Source organism: Pseudoliparis swirei, chromosome 9 (assembly GCF_029220125.1).
Source record: "Pseudoliparis swirei isolate HS2019 ecotype Mariana Trench chromosome 9, NWPU_hadal_v1, whole genome shotgun sequence".
Taxonomy (NCBI): Eukaryota; Metazoa; Chordata; class Actinopteri; order Perciformes; family Liparidae; genus Pseudoliparis; species Pseudoliparis swirei.
The window spans coordinates 23,685,895-23,706,031 of record NC_079396.1 but is presented as its reverse complement, the minus strand read 5'-3'; the positions used below and the strand labels follow the sequence as shown (position 1 = coordinate 23,706,031).

General features: G+C 44.7%; 2 protein-coding genes across 4 annotated transcripts; one reads left to right on the top strand and one right to left on the bottom strand.

The window, feature by feature from the left end:
* Positions 1 to 5: 5 nt before the first annotated feature.
* Positions 6 to 4,254, bottom strand: lsm14b (LSM family member 14B). The gene is made up of 8 exons (XM_056422347.1): positions 3,395 to 4,254; positions 3,137 to 3,300; positions 2,896 to 3,025; positions 2,570 to 2,767; positions 2,346 to 2,414; positions 2,097 to 2,252; positions 1,476 to 1,611; positions 6 to 1,388 (listed from the first exon to the last, which is right to left on the bottom strand). The coding sequence occupies exons 1-8, from the start codon at positions 3,513 to 3,515 to the stop codon at positions 485 to 487; spliced, it is 1,878 nt and encodes a 625-aa protein (XP_056278322.1). The 5' UTR covers positions 3,516 to 4,254; the 3' UTR covers positions 6 to 484.
* Positions 4,255 to 4,268: 14 nt separating this feature from the next.
* taf4a (TAF4A RNA polymerase II, TATA box binding protein (TBP)-associated factor) lies at positions 4,269 to 19,519 on the top strand. Of its 3 annotated transcripts, XM_056422345.1 has the most exons (16): positions 4,269 to 4,525; positions 4,681 to 5,358; positions 6,010 to 6,164; positions 6,638 to 6,757; positions 8,787 to 8,906; positions 9,075 to 9,197; positions 9,398 to 9,487; positions 10,580 to 10,783; positions 10,873 to 11,008; positions 11,460 to 11,571; positions 15,206 to 15,375; positions 15,487 to 15,617; positions 15,713 to 15,838; positions 16,681 to 16,737; positions 16,848 to 16,967; positions 17,845 to 18,094. In XM_056422345.1, the coding sequence occupies exons 1-16, from the start codon at positions 4,276 to 4,278 to the stop codon at positions 18,010 to 18,012; spliced, it is 2,760 nt and encodes a 919-aa protein (XP_056278320.1). In that variant the 5' UTR covers positions 4,269 to 4,275; the 3' UTR covers positions 18,013 to 18,094. The 3 variants fall into 3 exon arrangements, with proteins under 3 accessions (XP_056278320.1, XP_056278318.1, XP_056278319.1); XM_056422343.1 differs by having other exon boundaries at positions 4,294 to 4,525; positions 16,681 to 16,967; positions 17,845 to 19,519; XM_056422344.1 differs by having other exon boundaries at positions 4,294 to 4,525; positions 15,206 to 15,617.
* Positions 19,520 to 20,137: the final 618 nt, after the last annotated feature.

The window sequence follows — 20,137 nt, the reverse complement described above, 5'->3', positions numbered from 1 at the left end:
CAATATAATGTGAACCATCCTCAAAAGAGCATTTTATTTACTTACATCGATCTCTTGTTGCTTCAATAACGACAATACAAAGCACAAGTTTCAGCCTTTAAATACATATCAGGTGAATATTCATAGTTAAACATTTTTATAAATGCTCGCCCAAGAGGCAAAGCCAGCTATTTTATTATTCAATTTAAACAAGAAATCAATAAACATTTGGGAGGGAAAATCTTCCAAATATAGCAGAAAACAAAAACATAACATCTCTCCCCCCCCCCCATTTAATTGAATGGTAAAACAAAAAGAAAATATCTTCAGGCCAACATTGTGAGGGGCAACCCAATTGGACCATTTAGTGAGGCACACATCCATATTTAAAATGGGGCCAAATGACAAAATAAACACAATCCTGGCAATATGGGGCGGAACAAAACACCTCATATGCGACAGAGCTCCTTTGGCTGACCATCATAGTGGGCAGCATTCCCATTTCTTACACATACGCACGACATTGGGGAAGGGCCTCTCCAGCTGTGCTCCTGGTTCTTTTAGGAGATTCAATCAGACTGGTGCGTTGGGGAAGGGCCTCTCCAGCTGTGCTCCTGATTCTATAAGGAGATTCAATCAGACTGGTGCGTTGGGGTAGGCGTTGGGGAAGGGCCTCTCCAACTGTGCTCCTGGTTCTATAAGGAGATTCAATCAGACTGGTGCGTTGGGGAAGGGCCTCTCCAGCTGTGCTCCTGATTCTATAAGGAGATTCAATCAGACGGTTGCGTTGGGGTAGGCGTTGGGGAAGGGCCTCTCCAACTGTGCTCCTGGTTCTGTAAGGAGATTCAATCAGACTGGTGCGTTTGGGTAGGCGTTGGGGAAGGGCCTCTCCAACTGTGCTCCTGATTCTATAAGGAGATTCAATCAGACTGGTGCGTTGGGGTAGGCGTTGGGGAAGGGCCTCTCCAACTGTGCTCCTGGTTCTACAAGGAGATTCAATCAGACTGGTGCGTTTGGGTAGGCGTTGGGGAAGGGCCTCTCCAACTGTGCTCCTGGTTCTATAAGGAGATTCAATCAGACTGGTGCGTTGGGGAAGGGCCTCTCCAACTGTGCTCCTGGTTCTATAAGGAGATTCAATCAGACTGGTGCGTTTGGGTAGGCGTTGGGGAAGGGCCTCTCCAACTGTGCTCCTGGTTCTATAAGGAGATTCAATCAGACGGTTGCGTTGGGGTAGGCGTTGGGGAAGAGTCTCTCCAGCTGTGCTCCTGGTTCTGCAAGGGGATTCAATCCGACTCGTGCCCCGACCTCTGAGTCCAGTATAGCCACCCCTGTAGCCTTGGCCCCTCAGGAACCGTCCAGGGACCCCGAAAGTCTCCAGGTTGCGCTTCCGCTCCTCGGACCACGTTAGCCTGAAACCGTTGGTGGACACACAGCCTGTAGCTCAACATCCAGGAGAAGACGGAGGTTTGTATTTTGAGGATGACCGAAGGGTTTACCTGAACTTATTATCGGACGAGATGTTGTCGAAGAAAGACTTTGCTTTGTTGTAGTAGCATTTGGGGCCAAAGGGATCGTCGCCCGTTGCAGTCGAGAGCAATTCCTGCTTTTCATTTTCCTTTTCGTCTTTCCCATCTGCGGACAGAGACATGCACGCAAAGTAAACTGGGATGGAAAATCAAACAAAGTAATTTTTTTAAAGAAAAAAGGCACATTAGAGGATGTTCAACTCATGTTTTATCCATCCCAAATCCTGAATGATGAAAGACATCTCCAACGGAGCAGTCGCAAATCTGACCTTTTGAAGTCTCACATCTATTCCTGTTTAAAAGTTTGTTTCCGGTTATAATGAAAGGCACTTTTATAGAAAAGACTAAACTAAAATCGCGTCACGGTCAACACAGACACTTGAGTCCACATTCTGGTGCCAGAAGCTGTCTGTCTTGCTGAGCCAATAGCTATAGTTTGAGAGGTTTAAATAAGTGCATGTCACAGTAAAGTTTAAACTGTCCATGTGGGCTTCTAAAAAAAAAAAAAAAAAAAAAAAAGAAGGTTGAGCTAGTGTCCAAAAAAAAGCAGACCCACTTCTCATTCGCGATCACGTGAGCCGATGAACCCACCTTTCATCCTGACCCGCACCTCCCTCTCCAGCTCCTCCTTAATAAACTGTGCATTTGAGGAATCAAAATCAAAGTCGGTGTCAAACTTAAGGCTGGCAGATGGAACGTGGGCCGCCATCAGCTGGCCTCTACTACGGTTTCTGCGCCGCCGAGCTCCTAAGTTTGATTTTTTTTAAATGACAAAAAAGCACTTAATGTTAATCAGGACTTTGTCTATTGGATCCAGAAAATTAAATTATTTACATTTACCTCTCTTTCTAGGTGGCGGCTTGTTTTCATAAATCTGCTGCCGAGTTTCCTGCTGAGCATTGGGTACACCTGGGCCGGAATTCACTTGAAATTAAAAACATTTACTCACAGCTGGACATTTCCTGAAACCCCTCCCACCCGGACAGAGTTACAAGATAGATTTATTGAGAGACTCTTTTTTTCGGTACATGAGTGAACTTAGCATTTTATTTTTGTGTGCTTACTGCCCTCTGCGGGGCTCTTTCTGGCCAGGGGACTCTCTTCTCTGGGCCTCTGCATGAGCCTCCTTCTCTCCCACTGCAGCGGCCGCTCCTGGGACGCAGCAGAGCCTCCCATCTGCCGGAATCCAACCACATGGAGGGTTTGAACCGCCTTTTCCACCATTGGGACCCTTCTGACGTGTACACCAGGAAGTACAGACCCTGCATGGAGAAATAAAAAAATACTGAAGTGTGGAAACAATCCATTTAAACAATAAATATTTTTTTAAAAGGCATTCAGCATCACAAAAGGGTTTATTGACCAAAAAAATGTGTCTTCATTGACTTACCAAGGCCAAGCGCTGCAGCATACTGTTGGTTAAGCAGAGAGCTGGCACCCAGCTGGTTGTAGGCAGGCATCCTAAGGGGGCTAGATGGTCCAAGAGCTGAGTACACACCTGGGGAGCCTACACTGGCTGACTGAACAAAACAAGTTAAAACAATTTAACACACATCAGCTGAGTCTTCACATACCTTGTCCTCTTTTAAAAACATTTTTTACACGCGAGCCATGCAGTATTTTTTGTATACCTGTACTTTTGCGGGATCCAGTGGTCGGCCGTGGTGAGATTTTGGAGGTTCACACAGTGTGATATCCTTAATATCACTTCCCCGGAAAGTGATGTACTCATAGATATCCTCTTTGGGTGGCGTCGGTCTGTCGGTGGGCCGTCCCTCGGTTCCAAAACACTTAACTTGTGAAAAGAAAAATGCATGGGAGAACTTGAGGAAAACGTGTTATTTGTGGACATGCAGACAGGCGACCAAACAGAGGCCCACACCACTCACCTTTTGCCAACACTACTGTGGAGTTCACCTTATCAATTGTGTACAAAATCCCCTCATAACGATTTAGAGCTTTTGAAAGCAACCATATTTTACAGCCAATGTAGGGCTTTGATAAACTCATGTCTGTAGCGGGTTCACGGCAATCGTTTGCAAATTTCTACAAGAACTCAGGTGGCAGCATTACTAACAACAGAGCGACCGGAAATGATTTATATGCGACCACGGCTGACTTTAAACCACGCCCACTGATGGAGATTTGTACGCACCTGGGTGATTACCGTCGATACACTTTTCAGTTTCACATGACTTTTCATTTATGACTCATGAAGTTTGATATTTAGCATGACTAACTGTTGTGGTTATTTGTACGATTTATTTAGGGGGTACGTTTGTTTTGACGATTATTTTAACAACATTTGAAATAATAAAATAATAAGGTGGGCGGAGCGTAACGCTGGAAAATAACTATGTGAAAGGGTAATGATTGATCTGCGCACTCAATAATTTGACATCATCCACCAGAGCCTGCTGAGCATTGCTGCTGTGTGAAGCAGCAATGTTAAGCTCTGAATAATAGCAACAACGCAGCCATTTGGAATCCTCTAAATTAAAGCCAAATATATATATAAATGCTTCGATACTGTGTATGAATCTGTAACGGTGTGTTTTACAGTACAAATGCTCTCTTTGAGAGTCTCCTTGATGTGATTAAGTCCCATCGGAGGCAGCTCCGTGAGCCGTATCGTGGTTTTCAGACGGCGCTGCTGGCACTCGCACACTCGCAGCTCCCGACCATTTGTCGCGAGCTTTAGTTTCCCTCGAAAGGGCCAATCACAGCGCTCGGCGGGGGCCGCGTCACCGAGGACGCATCCAATCCGCGCATGCGTCTCACGGGAGAGCGCAGCTGGGCAAAGATGGCGGCGGGCTCCGATTTGCTGGACGATGTTTTCTTCAACACAGAGGTGGACGAAAAAGTAGTGAGTGATCTCGTCGGATCTCTCGAGTCCGAACTAACCGGAGCGAGGCACGTCAACGCCACCGCTGACGTCCCGCCGGCAGCGAATCACGTCGGTAGCTCCAATGATCACGGCAGCAAAATGGGACTTTCACAACAAGAGCTCGCGAAAGCAGGTAAGATAGCTTACCCACTCTGGTTAGCTAACACAAGCTACATTTCGATCAACTGATTATTTTATTTATTTTGGTTGTAGCTAACTTGTGCGTTTCCCAAAACTATCGCGAGTCGGCTCGACAACCGCCCCTTGTTTTTCACGTGTTTTCCGCAGGAGTGCAAGGAGGTGGATTCACCGTGGACGGAGCAGCCGGGAACACTTCGAGCATGACAGCCGCCCAGAGTGAGCCCAAGCCGGGCGCAGCCGGCGGAGTCGTCCCGGTGGTGTCCGGCGTCGGGAAACCCGGAACTGTCAACGTTCAAACTTTGAATGGAAGTGCCGTGGTGATGAACTGTCACATCACCGGAGGCGGCGGGAACAACAACAACAACAACAAATCGCAGCCGGCCGCCACGCCGATTAACAACGGACCCGTTTCCCTGAGCAAAGGGAGCGAGACGGTTTTAACCGCAACACCAAGTGCCATCGTCAGGACGTCGCCGGACGCTGCGATTTCGTCCGTGAAAAGTGTGCCCACCGTCACGCTCGTGAGGCCACCTATGCAAACCCCGCCCGCCGTCGGTGTTACCTGCGCGGCTGGCTCGCTGGCGCACAAACCCGACCCCGCGAAAACTATCACGCAAACCGGTGCGCACGTCGTGGCTTCGGTCACCCGGAGCCCGACCGTGCTGCAGAACTTAAGGACTTCGGTGCCGTCGCCCATCGCCGCCACCGTCGCCACCGTCACGCCTCCCGGAGGAATACGAGCCATCGCTCCGCAGGTGCTGGCCCCTCGGCTCGCGCAGGCGCAACCGAGCGCCCCGAACATCCAGAACATCCAGCTGCCTCCAGGTAAGTGGACTGAAGAGCACCGGGACGTTTAGATGTGACACCGTGTCGCCTCTTGACTTCACCAGAAACTTTTAAACATTTTATTTGTGCACGTATTCTCAGTCAATAGACCATATATGACACCTTGTTCTTTTTAAGGACGTGCACACACAGATGACAACAGACACGCTGTCTTGCAATCTATTTATTGATACAAAGCGTGTGTGTGTGTGTGTGTGTGTGTGTGTGAGTGTGTGTGTGTGTGCAAAGGTTAATTGTTAGACTGGTGTCCCTTATCTGAGATACTCACTCCAAGGTTTTACACTGGTAGATGTGCATTTGAACCCTCTGCAGTACATTCATTTGGGTTTCTTTGGCACACGGTAAGCTTGGATAGTAATATAAAGGTATGGAAGTTAGCTCCTGGAAAATGGGCATGCAAAAACACCAGGCAGCAGTGCGTACAAATACACTCGCCTCAGCGGAAGAAAAAAAAAGAACGTTTGACTGTTGTACAGTCGACATCTAATCACGTTTATATTGTGTGTTGCGTCTTACATTTGTTTGTATTCGTGGCACCGTGTTTTAGGCTCATTTGTGTCCTCACACACATTATATTAGTGAGACTGACCAGGACAGAAAAAAAGCCCTGACGTCATTTGCCTGTTGCAGGCATGGTCCTGGTTCGCAGTGAGAGTGGGCAGCTGCTGGTGATTCACCAGCAGACCTTGGCTCAGATGCAGGCTCAGTCGCAGTCCCAGAGCGCCATGACACCACGACCCGCGGCCCCCACCAGCACTCCACCCGTCCAGATCACTTCGCATCAGGTACCAGGATGAACGGGGCTCGCTGATGTCGTCGTTTGACGAAGGTTTCAGTGTCACAAGTAACGTTCGGAACATTGTTGTATACAATAATAACTATGTTACTGTCGGATAGGACTTTTTTTTGGGGGACAAATTGCAAAGAAGCACACGATTCGATCGGATACATTCTATATAATACAGTTTGTTTGAATTACATTTTGGTTACTTTTCCCGCATGACAAACGACCAATTAAAATGATTCTGAGTGATTTCATTTCGTTTAGTTTTGCGTGGAAAAAAATGGAAGAAATACTGAAAGTGTAAAAATTGTCAAATTAGCTTTTCCGTAAAAACTAATTAATTAATTAATTATGTAACTCAAAATAAGTTTTTATCGGGGAGAGAGAGAGAAAAGAACTGAGTAGCACATCGTGAATTATTCCTCTGGTGTCCCACGTGTAACTCCTCCTCTCACGTCCGCTGCCGTTCTGCAGGCTCCAGGCGCGTCGCTGCTGACTCGTCCGGTGACCCCCACCACCATTATTAAACAGGGCTCCACCGTCCAGACCACTGTGACGGCCACCACCACATTGCAGAGGCCTCCGGTACAGCAGGTAACACACACACACACACACACACACACACACAAACTCGATTCCTCTGTGTGAAACGTGCTGTTGATTGGGGTCGCATGTTTCAATTTTCGAAGCGAGACGTTTTGGTTTAATTTAGCCGCAGACATAAAAGATGTTGTATGTACATGTGTATATGTATATATGTTTATGTATATATATAGGTATATGTATATGGTTCTCTGAAATAAGTTTTAAGCGAATGGTAGTTTATGGACGGAGAGTGTTTTTCAATGGGCTGTGGGGGTCACGTCATCAAGTCACGTCACATGGTAGCACATGTAGGCTGGATGACTGAATAATCTTGAATGATGTCATCCACCATATATAAATATGAGTCACTGATGGCTGGTAACTGGTAGTTTTTATTACCTTCGCATTGAAAATGCGGAATGTTATGTTTTGATCGCCGTGTATTTATTTATTTGTATGCGTGTTACTCGCATAACTCAAAAAGTATTAAACCAAATCGCATGAAATTTGGTGGGATGATTGGTTATTATCCTGGGACCATTTGATTAGATTTTGGGATCGATTGGGTCAAGCTCAAGGTCATGAAAAGGTCAAAATCTTCTTTTTACCATAGCGCGGTCAATTTCTATCCAATTGGCATGCAACTAATGCCAAAATGTTCATAATTCAATGCCCAATCTTGTGATATGCGAAGGTATGCGCTCTACCGAGTGCCCATTCTAGTTATTATTATATTTTTGTATGATTACGGATCAGCTTTTCAGACTTCCTTCCGCATAGAGAAGAACATACCAGCTAGATCGTCACTGAAAATGTGCTGACTAGATCCGGAAGAATCACCCGCCCCCCAAAAAAACGCGGAAACCCTGTTTGAAGAAGCTTGTTGTTTTAAATGCATATCCATATTTGTACTCCTCCTGGAATGCACACTTGTTGGTCCGATCTTTGTCCACCTGCTGTGAACGTCTCTGCAGCTGTCCCATGTCCCACAGGGGATATTGGGCCTCACTTCCTAGAATGAGAACGTTGATGTGAGGTTTGGGACTGACTGCGGTCCCGAAACGCTCAATAGTGTCATAGTTAGAATGATCATCTCGTTTTCCCCCCTCATGAAACGATGAGCTTGTACATCAGGGCCAGCGCCTTTGTTTCTAATTTCTGTGTTTTGGGGAAAGCTTATACAAAAATATTCTACGCTTTAAAAGCCTCTCTGGTTGTGCTCATCTGTTGTGCTTGTTCAGGTTGCCATGGGATTCCCCATAATCAATTTTTTGCTGAACCTCTTGGAAAACCTGTAAAAGTCATGGAATTTTAAAATGGTCATTTCCAGGCCTGGAAAAGTCATGGAAAAAACTTAAATCATAAAAGTTTGGGAAAACTCATGGAAATGTGTTATAATCACATGTTCATTTACGCCGAGTTTGAAATAATGAATATGTTTTTAACCCTCCTGTTACATTTACTGACATATTTTACCCTCGGGGTCAATTTGACCCCAGCAATTAAAACCTCCAGAAAATTATTAGAATTAATATTGTTTCCCAAGTTTAAGTGTGAGGTACTTTATGTTTGTTTGTTGACTACCTAAATAGCCCTTTAAATATATAAAAAAGTTGATATTTCTTATATGTTTGACACAGTGAAAAACAGCCTGGGGTCAAATTGACCCCAAAGAACACCGACATTAAACATTGAATGGGGTCAAATTGACCCGAAAGGTAACAGGAGGGTTAAAAGAAAGACACTCAAAATATAAGCCGGCATACGCTCTCAATACGCAAAATGTTTCTATATTATTAATGTTTATACCGAGATTTCAGTTTGGTCATGGAAATGTGTTTTAAAGTCATGGAAAAGTCACGGAAATCCATTGGTCAAAATGTGTAAGAACCCTGATTAAATATGCTGGAAAGATAAAGCACAGAGGGTAAAAAAATAAATCTAAAAGTGAATGTGCTGAGTCCAGACATGTCAAAAGTGTTATTCTGACCGTGTCACTCTCCCGCCTCTCATCTCGCGACGGCGTTGACTCGTGTAGAACACCATCATGCTGGGAGGGACCGCCACCGCCCCGGGTCAGCCGCTGGGCACGCCCACCCCGATGCAGCCCGGGGCTGCAGTCACGCAGAGGGCCGTCGCTCCAACAGCTGTCTCAGCTGTAAGAGAGAAGTACTAACCTTGAATGCTTTTGTCTTCTTTTCTTCTTTTTTTGCACAGCTGCTTAGTCACTTGAACGTTGTGTTTTTAACAATATTTTTTTCGTGTCATGCTCCACGTTTTCGGCTGTCGAAGGAACAAATGCCATCGGTGTGTTCTGTGCTCGCAGGAGACGCTGGAGAATGTAAAAAAGTGTCGAAACTTTCTGTCCACGCTGATCAAGTTGGCGTCCGGCGGCAAACAGTCCTCCGAGACGGCGGCCAACGTCAAGGAGCTGGTCAAGAACCTGCTGGTACATTTCTCTCCATCTCTTTAATCCTTCTTTTTGCTATCATTGTCTCCCCATCCAAAATCTTGGATGTCCTCAGCGTCTTACCTTATTCTGTGACTCCTTCAGGTTGATTTCTGCACTTTAATTTCTTTGGATTGGGGAGGGGAGGGGGGGGGGCGTGGTTTTTCTGATCCATCCTCTGTGTTTTTATTGCGCAACAGGAAGCGAAGATAGATCCCGAAGATTTTACCAGCAGGTTGTACCGGGAGCTCAACTCCTCACCACAGCCGTACCTCGTGCCTTTCCTGAAGGTGAGATCAGACATCTTGTTCCCCGTGCTCCATTTCACTGACGCACACATACATATATGTATGCATACATACATACACTTTCAAATATATATGCAAATTCCGTACTTGTCTGACAGGTTCCCCGTGCTCCATTTCACTGACACGTACACCACCGTTCAAAAGTTTGGCATCACCCAGACAATTTAGTGTTTTCCATGAAAACGCACACTTTTATTTATCAAATGAATTGCAAAATGAATATAAAATATAGTCAAGACATTGACATGGTTAGAAATAATGATTTTTATTGTAAATATTAATGTTGTTCTTTAAACTTGACGCTTAAAGGAAGGCCAGTGTTACAGCTTCTCTCAGCAGCATAACTGTTTTCAGCTGCGCTCACATAAAAAGGGTTTTCAAGGGTTTTCTACCCCTCCGTTAGATAACACAATGAACCACTAAAAAACTGGAGATGGGCCTCTACACACCTCTGTAGAGACTTCATTAAACACCAGAGAATAGTCATCTACACATTAACTATGTAGAGAGAGTATTTATGATTAATTTAATTTTATCTTCATTGAAAAAAAACATTTCTAATTTTTTTCCTTATTTTCTAAGTGACCCCAAACTTTTGAACGTATACATTAAAATCAATGTCTTGGGTTGACCTCGCCACTCTGCTCTCCACCAGGCTTTAACCTGCTCTTCTGCATCGCTACCTGTGTTTTATGTTTTTGTTGTTGTTGTTTAGTTTAGTTTATCTCGATCAGCAATACTATACAAAAATCAAAATTTCAACAAAAGAAGAAAGTGGCCGACCGAAAGGGTCAAGGCTGAAGCTATCAAGCTTATAAGTGCCCTAACCTATGCTTTCATGAAAATACGTATTTTAGAGAACCATATACATATACCTATATATATATATACATAAACATATACACATGCATACAAATTCACACACCCATATAAATATATATACACACACATACATATACATATGTCGCTTAACAAACGGTTACCCTTTAGACGCAGGCCTCGGCCGTGACACCATGACAACACATCTATCCCGTGTGTGTAAACCGTTTATTCACTTCCCGTGTGTGCCTGCAGAGGAGTCTCCCCGCACTGCGTCAGATGACCCCTGACCCAGAGGCCTTCATCCAGCAGAGCCTGCTGCCTCTGCCCAGCACCACGGCGGCCGCCGCCTCCACCGCCCTCACCGCCGTGATGCAGCGGCCGCCTCTCGCCGCTCCGGCCGCCGCCGTGCCCAAAACCACGGTTATCAGCGTCAGTCAGACGCCTCCCAGTAAACAGGTGTCTCGGCAGCGACTGCATCTCACGCGACGTCTCTTCTCGTCTGCTATTGTTCCGTTTCTCATTGCCATGTCTCCCGGTGTGCACAGATGGTGGCCCAGCAACACGGGACGATGGTGAGGCCACAGGTGACGCTGGCTCAGTCTCCCATGGTAACGCTCAGGGGGCAATCGCACAGCCGCATCATCGTGGGCCATCCGCAGGTGGTCAAGCAGCTGCCGACAGGTGTGTGTTTCAAGGTCACCTGCTGCTCTTCTATAAGGTCAACTGAATATGCAATTTGGTTCCCTCCGAGTCCATCTATATTTGATCTTTCCCCCATTTATTTATTTCTGCACTAACATCCCCAATAGATTGTCACTGTTGTTGTTTTTATATTGTACATACATGTTGCTACTCTGTTGTCTTCAATATCTGTTTGATATGTATCCTGTAATTTATAAATGACATGCACATGGCCAATAAAGCCATGTGCATGTCTGATTCTGATTTATTACTGTTTATAGTACAGAAGTGCTGCCACCTTGTGGAGGCTGCCTGTAATTGCAAAACATTTAGATTCCGTTTTGCACCGTACGCTCAGCTCACACTTTTAACCGTCATTACATCTCATTATTTGTCATCAATCATCCACAATGATCGCGTCTTGTTTCCCGTGTGTCCCCACTAAATCCAGCCATGAAGCAGACATTGGCTCCGGGGGCGAGAGGAGTGCAAGTGGTCAGTCAGACCTCTCTCGCCGCGGCTCAGAGGAACCGGCTGAAGGAAGCAGGAGCGGCAGCCTTCAGGTTTGGGATTTATCCAAATGAATATCCTCAAGAGTCTCTTAACCCTCCTGTTACCTTTCGGGTCAATTTGACCCCATTCAATGTTTAATGTCGGTGTTCTTTGGGGTCAATTTGAACCCAGGCTGTTTTTCACTGTGTCAAACATATAAGAAATATCAACTTTTTTATATATTTAAATGGCTATTTAGGTAGTCAACAAACAAACATAAAGTACCTCACACTTAAACTTGGGAAACAATATTAATTCTAATAATTTTCTGGAGGTTTTAATTGCTGGGGTCAAATTGACCCCGAGGGTAAAATATGTCAGTAAATATAAAGGTAACAGGAGGGTTAAACATTGAATGCGGTCAAATTGACCCTAAGGTAACAGGAGGGTTAAATACAGGTCTCTAAAGCATTCCAGGAGTTAGAAGCGGGCCCCGTTTCAATATGGCCCCCTTGTCAGCAGTCGGCATATACAGATGGTCGAGTTGGATTCTCGCTCTTTTTAAAGTTTCAGGATGTGAAAACAAAATGTTCTTAGAATATGTGGAACGCAGGGATACGATTAAGTCCCCATCGTTGGGCATTGTGCATTTTGCATGAGGGAAATAAGATAAAGAAAAGCACTGCAGAAATTAAACAAACAAACCGGTGGAAAATGCACCGTGAAAAGTTTGTGTCCATTTTATTGGAAACTAGGACAAAAGAGCCGTAACGACAAAAAAAAAGAAGAGGAAAACCAATAATCATACCTGCAAACTTGTCACCTTTCGGTGAAATTCACCGTTTTGAACTCAAAATAGGTCATCCACGTGAATCGTTGAGATCCGAAGAGTTTTTGTTTTTTGGGGGGGTGGGGGATCACCTGGCCCGCTGCCGTTGAGATTGCAGTGAGACGCGGAGAAAAGTGTGAAGTGTTGCTCTTCGCAATAAAACATCTTTGATGGACGTGTCGCATCTCGGCCAATCAGCGTTCAGATGTCGACAGCGTTTGCTACCAAAGTACCCGTACGTTAAACACGATGTGATTTACCATATTTTTAGTATCGATACTTCATTAAGAGAGCGATCAGAGCGCACGCGCTGCTCTGTGTCGAGCTGTCTGCGCACACTGCGCTGCGCAGCTCACAACGAGAGAAGTGGCGCAGCTTTAGAGACTTCAGCTTAAAAAATAAAAAGATGCCAGAAGTGAAATGCTTCAGTCTGTAAAGTTCTGTAACTCTCCAGCTGCTCATCCTGATGAACTCTGTATCATCTGGTCAGAGACTAACGGCCTCATAGTGTATAATCAATGCTATGATGGAACCATGTAGTTTCATTCATATCTGGCTGTATTAATACTAATATTACTGACATTTGTTAAGTGTTGAAAAAGTTGGTAAAAAGTGAACCATACAGATGTTTTATTTATTACTATTATAGATACATATACCAGTCTCGTATTTATGGTACCATATTGTTTTTATGGTATTGAATTCTGGTATCGGGTATCATGATATTTATGGCAGGTATGTAATATGTATAGAAGTTATCATATGAGTATCGTGACAAACAGGTAGAGACAGAACAGATTCAGGGAGAAGTCCATGAGGACTGTTCAGGAAAAACAAAAGGAAGTTGGTTCATGAATGACTTTAACCATATTATATATAATGACAATCATGTATATTTGTTATTACTATCATTATAGGGCTGAGTCAGAGCGGAGGACCTTTTGTTCTTAAACTGTTTATTATCATTATTTAGATTTGTGGTCAGAACAATAAAATGACTGTAGTTGTGGTTCTAAAAGCTTTGAGGCTTCAAACAACGTGGATGTGGTGTGGTGACAAAAAAAAAAATCACCTGCACCCCCCCCCCGTTGTCACCTTTTTCACCCCTCATGAGTTTGCAGGTATGAATAATACAGACTGCAAATATGGCTTATTTATTTTCACAGCTGTTGTTCAGTGTGTTGTTACCACACACACACACACACACACACACACGTGTGTCCAGAGTGTATTGCGTAATCTAAATGATTCAGTTGAACAGTGGATTTGAATACTCTCCCGTTAGATGTCATCCTGTTGACTGTTCACAGTTTACCACCTGCGTGTTATTTAATGACGAATTGATTACCGCGCGCACACACACACACGTTAGCTAATTAATGCAGTCGTTATTGTAATTAATGACCTCATAAGCTTAATCGTCTACGGGTAATACATCATCGTAGTGACACCTTTGACTGTCACAGTCGCGTAAAAGTGAACATTTATCTGCATTTACGAGGAGAGTCCATCTTAAATGTCAGCGAGAGGTCCGTTTGTCTTGCAGACAGCTGTCGATGTCGATGAATACAGATATAGAGGATTTATTACAGCGCTCTTGTGTCCGATGGAGTCGGACCGCACAGCTGTAACTAATAGACGGGTTAATGCTGTGAATTAGTGAGCATAAAATAGTGATTAATATCCCGTGAATTTACGTCTCCAATAAATCAATAAATCTGACTTTACTCGTTTCAAGCGAACGAAAAGCACCTCAAAAAGCTCTCGATGCCGCCGACGACACTGCGGAGGTTTAAAAATAGGAACATGTCGATGAAACGATAATAACAGTGCTGTTGGTAGAATAAGAAAACAGCAGAACCATAAAGCACACGACGTAATCGCTGGTTCATGAACAAAAAACACCTTCCTGAGAGGAATCTGATGGATGACCATGTGGGGAGGCTTGCGACTGGCGAACGATTATTCTAAAATCAATGTGGAAACTGTGTCAGGATTTTTAAAGCGGTGGTTTATTTTATTTTTAAAGCGGTGTCAGCACGGAGGTTTAAACCGAGGTTTTGATTCAATAACTAATAAGAGCTTCGACACGTCGCTCTAAACCCATCCAATGATTCTTTGTTGCTTTCATTACGGTTTCAGTGAAAGGTCCTTTGGAGGGGAAGGTGGGGATTGAAGTGTGTGTGTGTGTGTGTGGGGGGGGGGGAGGGGCATGGGGGAAGCAGCAAATAAAAGATGGTATAAATAAAATGCTACACATAATTGCCATAGAGGCTTACATGCATGTGTCATGCTGTGATGCATGGGCGGCCCTTATGGTTTTATACGTGCAGCTGTCTGGTCAGATCCGGTAATTATGGTGCGTGATAAATTATCTTTGTATTTATGTACTTTTTTTTCCTTCAGGTTTAGACAACGGGCGCCATAATTAACCCTCCTGTTACCTTAGGGTCAATTTGACCCCATTCAATGTTTAACCCTCCTGTTACCTTTATATTTACTGACATATTTTACCCTCGGGGTCAATTTGACCCCAGCAATTAAAACATCCAGAAAATTATTAGAATTAATATTGTTTTCCAAGTTTAAGTGTGAGGTACTTTATGTTTGTTTGTTGACTACCTAAATAGCACTTTAAATATATAAAAAAGTTGATATTTCCTTTATGTTTGACACAGTGAAAAACAGCCTGGGGTCAAATTGACCCGAAAGAACACCGACATTAAACATTGAATGGGGTCAAATTGACCCGAAAGGTAACAGGAGGGTTAAAACTCTTGTAGTTAGTTATTTCTAATGTTTTATACTCTAACAAAAAAAAGCGTGTAGATTGTGTCAGATTCATGTCACGTAAAAAAAAAAAATTGTTCTTCCAGGGACGACGATGACATCAACGACGTGGCCTCCATGGCGGGAGTCAACTTGTCGGAGGAGAGCGCCCGTATCTTAGCAACCAACTCTGCGCTCGTTGGCACGGTGACTCGCTCCTGTAAGGACGAGGCCTTCCTCGCCACCTCTTTGCTCACCCGGCGAGCTCTGGAGATCGGTAAGACGCACACGTCGAATCGTTTAAAAAAAAAAAAAGGCCGACGCCGTCCGACGCCCCGTCTGAATCTTTTTGTCTCCTCCCCCCCCTCCTCCTCCTCGTCGCGACAAGGTAAGAAGTTTGGCGTCGGCGAGCTGGGCGCCGATGTCATCAACTTCATTTCCCACGCCGCGCAGCAGCGGCTGCAAAGCCTGCTGGAGAAAGTGTCTCAAGTGGCGCTGCAGAAGAACACGACCTTCAAGGTGACGAGCGATTCCTCCTTCTAGAGCCGCGCGCCGCACCTTTCGCACCGATTGCGCCCTTTTCTCACCGCCTCGCTCCGTCCGCCCCAATCCAGGAGGACGCGCGCTGGGAGCAGGTCAGCGACGTGCGGTCCCAGCTCCGGTTCTTCGAGCAGCTGGACCAGATGGAGAAGCAGCGGAAGGAAGAGCAGGAGAGGGAGATCCTCCTGAAGGCCGCCAAGGTAAACGATGCAGTGACGATGCGGGAAGCGACGTCATCGACGGGGGAAGGAGCATCGAGAGGACGAGGGAGCGCCACCTCGGCCCCCGGGTCATCTAGTGTGTATTTCCTCTTCTAGCAAAGACTCCGGGGAGGAAGCAGAGTTAATAATATGCAATGGAGAGATGTAAAAATTCATCCATAATGAGAGAGAGAGAAGAGGAGAGAGGTGCTCAGTGTATCCTAAAACGTCCCCCAGCAGCCTGTCGGCCTATAGCAGCATCTCTAGGGGCGGGACCAGAGCAAACCTGGTCTCTAAGACTATTAAAGAGGAAAGTCTTTTTCAATTCAATTCAGTTTATTTGTATAGCACATTTTCACAAATTACAAATTTGCCTCAGAGTGCTTTACAATCTGTACACATCGACATCCCTGACCTTTGACCTCACATTGGATCAGGAAAAACTCCCAAATAACCCTTCAGGGGGAAAAAAAGGGAAGAAACCTTCAGGAGAGCAACAGAGGAGGATCCCTCTCCAGGATGGACAGAACAATAGATGTAATGTGTACAGAAGGACAGATTTAGAGTTTAAATACATTCAATGAATATGACAGAGTGTATGAATAGTTCATAGTAGGCATATTCCACGATGGAGACCTCCACGATCCATCAGGCAGATGGAGGTAGAGAGGAGGAGTGGGCGGAGTCTCAACAGTGGGCGGAGTCTCAACAGGGCCATGGCGTAGTTGGTAGTAGGCATATTCCACGACCCAGACCTCGATGATTTATCTCGAGTCTACTCTTATAAAACGAACGGATTGGATGAATTGACCATGTTTGAAATGTCCGTTCCCTGACCGCAGTCCCGGTCGCGGCAAGAAGACCCCGAGCAGCTCCGACTGAAGCAGAAGGCCAAAGAGGCGAGTAGACGGCGTTTCCGTGTTTTCCGTCGCCTCTTCTTTCTTTCTGTTTTTGACGGCGAGTCGGGCCCGCGGGACTTCATCTGTGCGTCGCCGCTCGTGTTTTCCAGATGCAGCAGCTGGAGCTGGCCCAGATCAGACAGCGGGAGGCCAACTTCACGGCGCTGGCGGCAATCGGCCCCAGAAAAAAGCGGAAAATGGACTCTCCCGTTAGCGGCGCCAGTGCAGAGGTGAGGAATACGCAGCCGAATGGCATTAAAAAAAGTGTTCTTACGGCCATGGAAAACCGGGAAAAGTCATGGAATTTTCAAATTATTATTTATTATTATCTTTATTTGAAAGGGACCATGTACAGTTAACACATAAATGTCACCATTCGATGCACCAGAGTGGAGCTTCAGCTAATTTGCATCTGTAGTCGCCTGACAGAGAATACAACATAAAACATAAAACAATAACAAATAGTATATTTGTTATTAATAGGACAAATACACACAATGCAAAGTTACAGTACAGCATTTTGAATTTAAGAAGAACATACCATTGAAAAGTAAGTATTAAAAACCATTAAGAGTAAGTCATACACACCATTAAAAGCAAGCAATAAAAACCATTAAAGGTAAGTAACACACACTGTGGATTTCCAGTAAATGGTTATTTCCAGGTCTGGAAAAGTCCTTGAAATTTATTTTTTTATCAAATAAGTCATCCAAAAAAATCCTGGACATTTGTAATATTCACATGTTCATTTACGCTGAGTTTTAAATAATTGATATATTTTTTTTAAAGAAAGACGCTCAGTATAAGCCGGCGTACGCTCTCATACTGGCGGCGCAACGTTTCTTATTTTCGCGTTGCCAGTGAACGCACATTCACTGAAAAGTTCGGTGGCCATAGCAACAGTAGCTCAGGGAAAAATCCACCTCATCGTGCATTCACCGAGATTTCACAAAATGTTCAGGTCATGGAAATGTGCTGCAACTTCATGGAAATCCATGAGTCAGAATGTGTGTGAACCCTGTGGAAGAGTGTTTTTTTTAATTATTTCCAATCTGCGAAGAAGCAAAAATAAAAAAGGGGTCAATAAAAGTCTAAATGTGTTTCCAGGGCTCGGGGTCGGACCCCTCTCAGCCGGGAGGCTCCGACGCGGCGGGCTCCAGGCAGCTGGTGCGACATCGCATCACCAGAGTCAACCTCAAGGACCTGCTCTTCTGCCTGGAGAACGAGCGGGAGACCAGCCGCTCGCAGCTGCTCTACAAAGGCTTCCTCAAATGACCCCTCCCCCGCCCCGAGGCGGCGGCGGCTCGGACCCGTTCTGCCGCGTCTTTCTCTTTTTATCGCCCGAGAAAAAACAAAAGCCACGAGTACCCGAAGAACCTGATTTTACCGAACCTTTTAAGTCCGGTTTTTAACGCCCGCGGATTTATTTTTATTTTTATAGAAACTAATCTCGACGAGCCTTCGTCGTCTGCTGAGTTGCCTTCTTGACAAATTAAGCCATATGGGTTAGAGCGCGTCCATCGGCTTCGGTACCGCCGTCCACCCAGCGGTTCTCTCCGGACGTGCGCTTCGATGCTTCGTCTCGGGCTCGATTTTGGAAACGGGAAGTGGCGCTTCACGGTGGTGTGCACGGCGGCGTTTTCACTGGCTACGGCGACGGCTACGATCCCATCCTTCAGATTCAGATTCAAGCACATTCATAAAGACACGCATGTGCTTTACATCCCCGTCCATCGTCCCTGAAGCACACCGCACTGGTCGAGAGTTGAGATTTGACGATGTAGAATTCGATTTAAAGGGACAGTACCGTCCTTCGCGCTGAACAACAACCGCTCCAAAGTAATCTCAGTTTCCCGCTCTTTTCTCGGCACACACAGATTTCTAAAGTCTGCAGAGCATCTGGTGTCAAACTGGCGGCGAGCTCTTTGTCTGCGCATCTCGAAAATCCAAGAATAGCGAAAGATTGACATTTATGAAAAAACAATCGTGCGGCGTCGCCGTTTCTCTTCTCATAAATGCCCCCCATAGAGCTGCAGACTTCCCGCGTACCGGTGCGTTAATGTGCGGGTTACGCTTCGACTCCTTTTGGCCTCCATGTTCACTGCCATGGATGTGGAGCTCATTTCAGGCGTTGCTTTTTTGCCCCAATAGGAAAAATATATGGATTGATAAATGGATAAAAGACATTGTAAGTTATTCATGTTTAGTAACCTGGCTGCGTAGCGCATAGGCTATATAATGTGAACTTTAAATAATTGAGGTTGGAGAGATTTATCCCAGTAATATTATTGATTGCAGTGATTCACACACACATTTTCCTCAGTTGTATGTCGATATTTTTCATATTTATGAATAAAGGAGTGTGGGGTAAACGTGGGCGTGACGTGCAGAACGACGGCTGCACTTTGACAGATCACTTTTCTAAAAAGACCCACTTTATAATGTTTTTTGTATTTTTTTGCGCACATACTAATATTGGTCTTTCTACCGTTGTCGTTTTATGAAAATGTTTTCCTGGCAAATTTTATTACTGTATATATTTTAAGTTTGCTGTTTGTAGGTTTATCAGTTCAAATTGGGCACGTTTGTCTTATTACTCGTGGGAAATAAGACACGCGTGTGATACTTTATTGCCGATATCTTGTACATTTTGCACAGCCACTTGTTTATATGTAAATATCTGAATAAAATGTAAAAAAATAAATGTTTTTAAACTGCTATTTTATAATGGATTGAAAGAGAATGATCTCGAATAAAACCAAAACAACAACAACAACAAATACCGTGACTTTCTTTGTTTATTTTCTCCGGTTCTGTCTTTCAGGTCCTCATACACAAACTGTCCAGGAAGCAGTAGAATTAATTTAGATACAACATAGATGATCGTAATCAGTCCAGATTTGATGCCCAATAGTTTTTATAGTTCTAATGGGAAACGGTAAGAAAGTAGTAAAACCAGCTCGGCCATGAAGCACAATAAACGAGCATTTTGTATGAGTAAAGAAAACATACTTTAAATGTAACCGTATCCCCCCCGATGGTCTGAGGGAATGTTTTGGGCAATATTCAGCAGAGCACTTTTTTAAGATATGCAAAGTGCTCCGAGAGAAGCCGGAGTGAGCTGATGTTGTTTTTTCGGTTTCGACGTTCCTCTCGAGTGCTGTGTTTTAATTTAACGTGCTTTTATTGACTATTTCACCCACGGGATCTGTTGGCCGGCATGTCCCGGTGTCAACTCACTACATTATGTATTGGACAATAAAAAAACAAGTTTTACCCCTTAAACTGTTTTCCAGGTTTTAAAATATTTTGCATTTTCTGGTAAAAACCTTTTATAATAATTACTTCTTTCACGAGATTACATTGGACAGGATGCTCCTGAGAGCATATTTCCTGAAAC

Coding starts and splice junctions, on each gene's coding strand:
- lsm14b (XM_056422347.1), bottom strand. CDS start 3,515: ATGAGTTTATCAAAGCCCTACATTGGCTGTAAAATATGGTTGCTTTCA. Junction 3,026..3,136: donor TGGATCCCGCAAAAGTACAG/GTATACAAAAAA, acceptor TGTTTTGTTCAG/TCAGCCAGTGTAGGCTCCCC. Junction 1,612..2,096: donor GGTGCGGGTCAGGATGAAAG/GTGGGTTCATCG, acceptor CTCTGTCCGCAG/ATGGGAAAGACGAAAAGGAA.
- taf4a (XM_056422343.1), top strand. CDS start 4,309: ATGGCGGCGGGCTCCGATTTGCTGGACGATGTTTTCTTCAACACAGAG. Junction 9,198..9,397: donor AGCTGGTCAAGAACCTGCTG/GTACATTTCTCT, acceptor ATTGCGCAACAG/GAAGCGAAGATAGATCCCGA. Junction 9,488..10,579: donor ACCTCGTGCCTTTCCTGAAG/GTGAGATCAGAC, acceptor GTGTGCCTGCAG/AGGAGTCTCCCCGCACTGCG.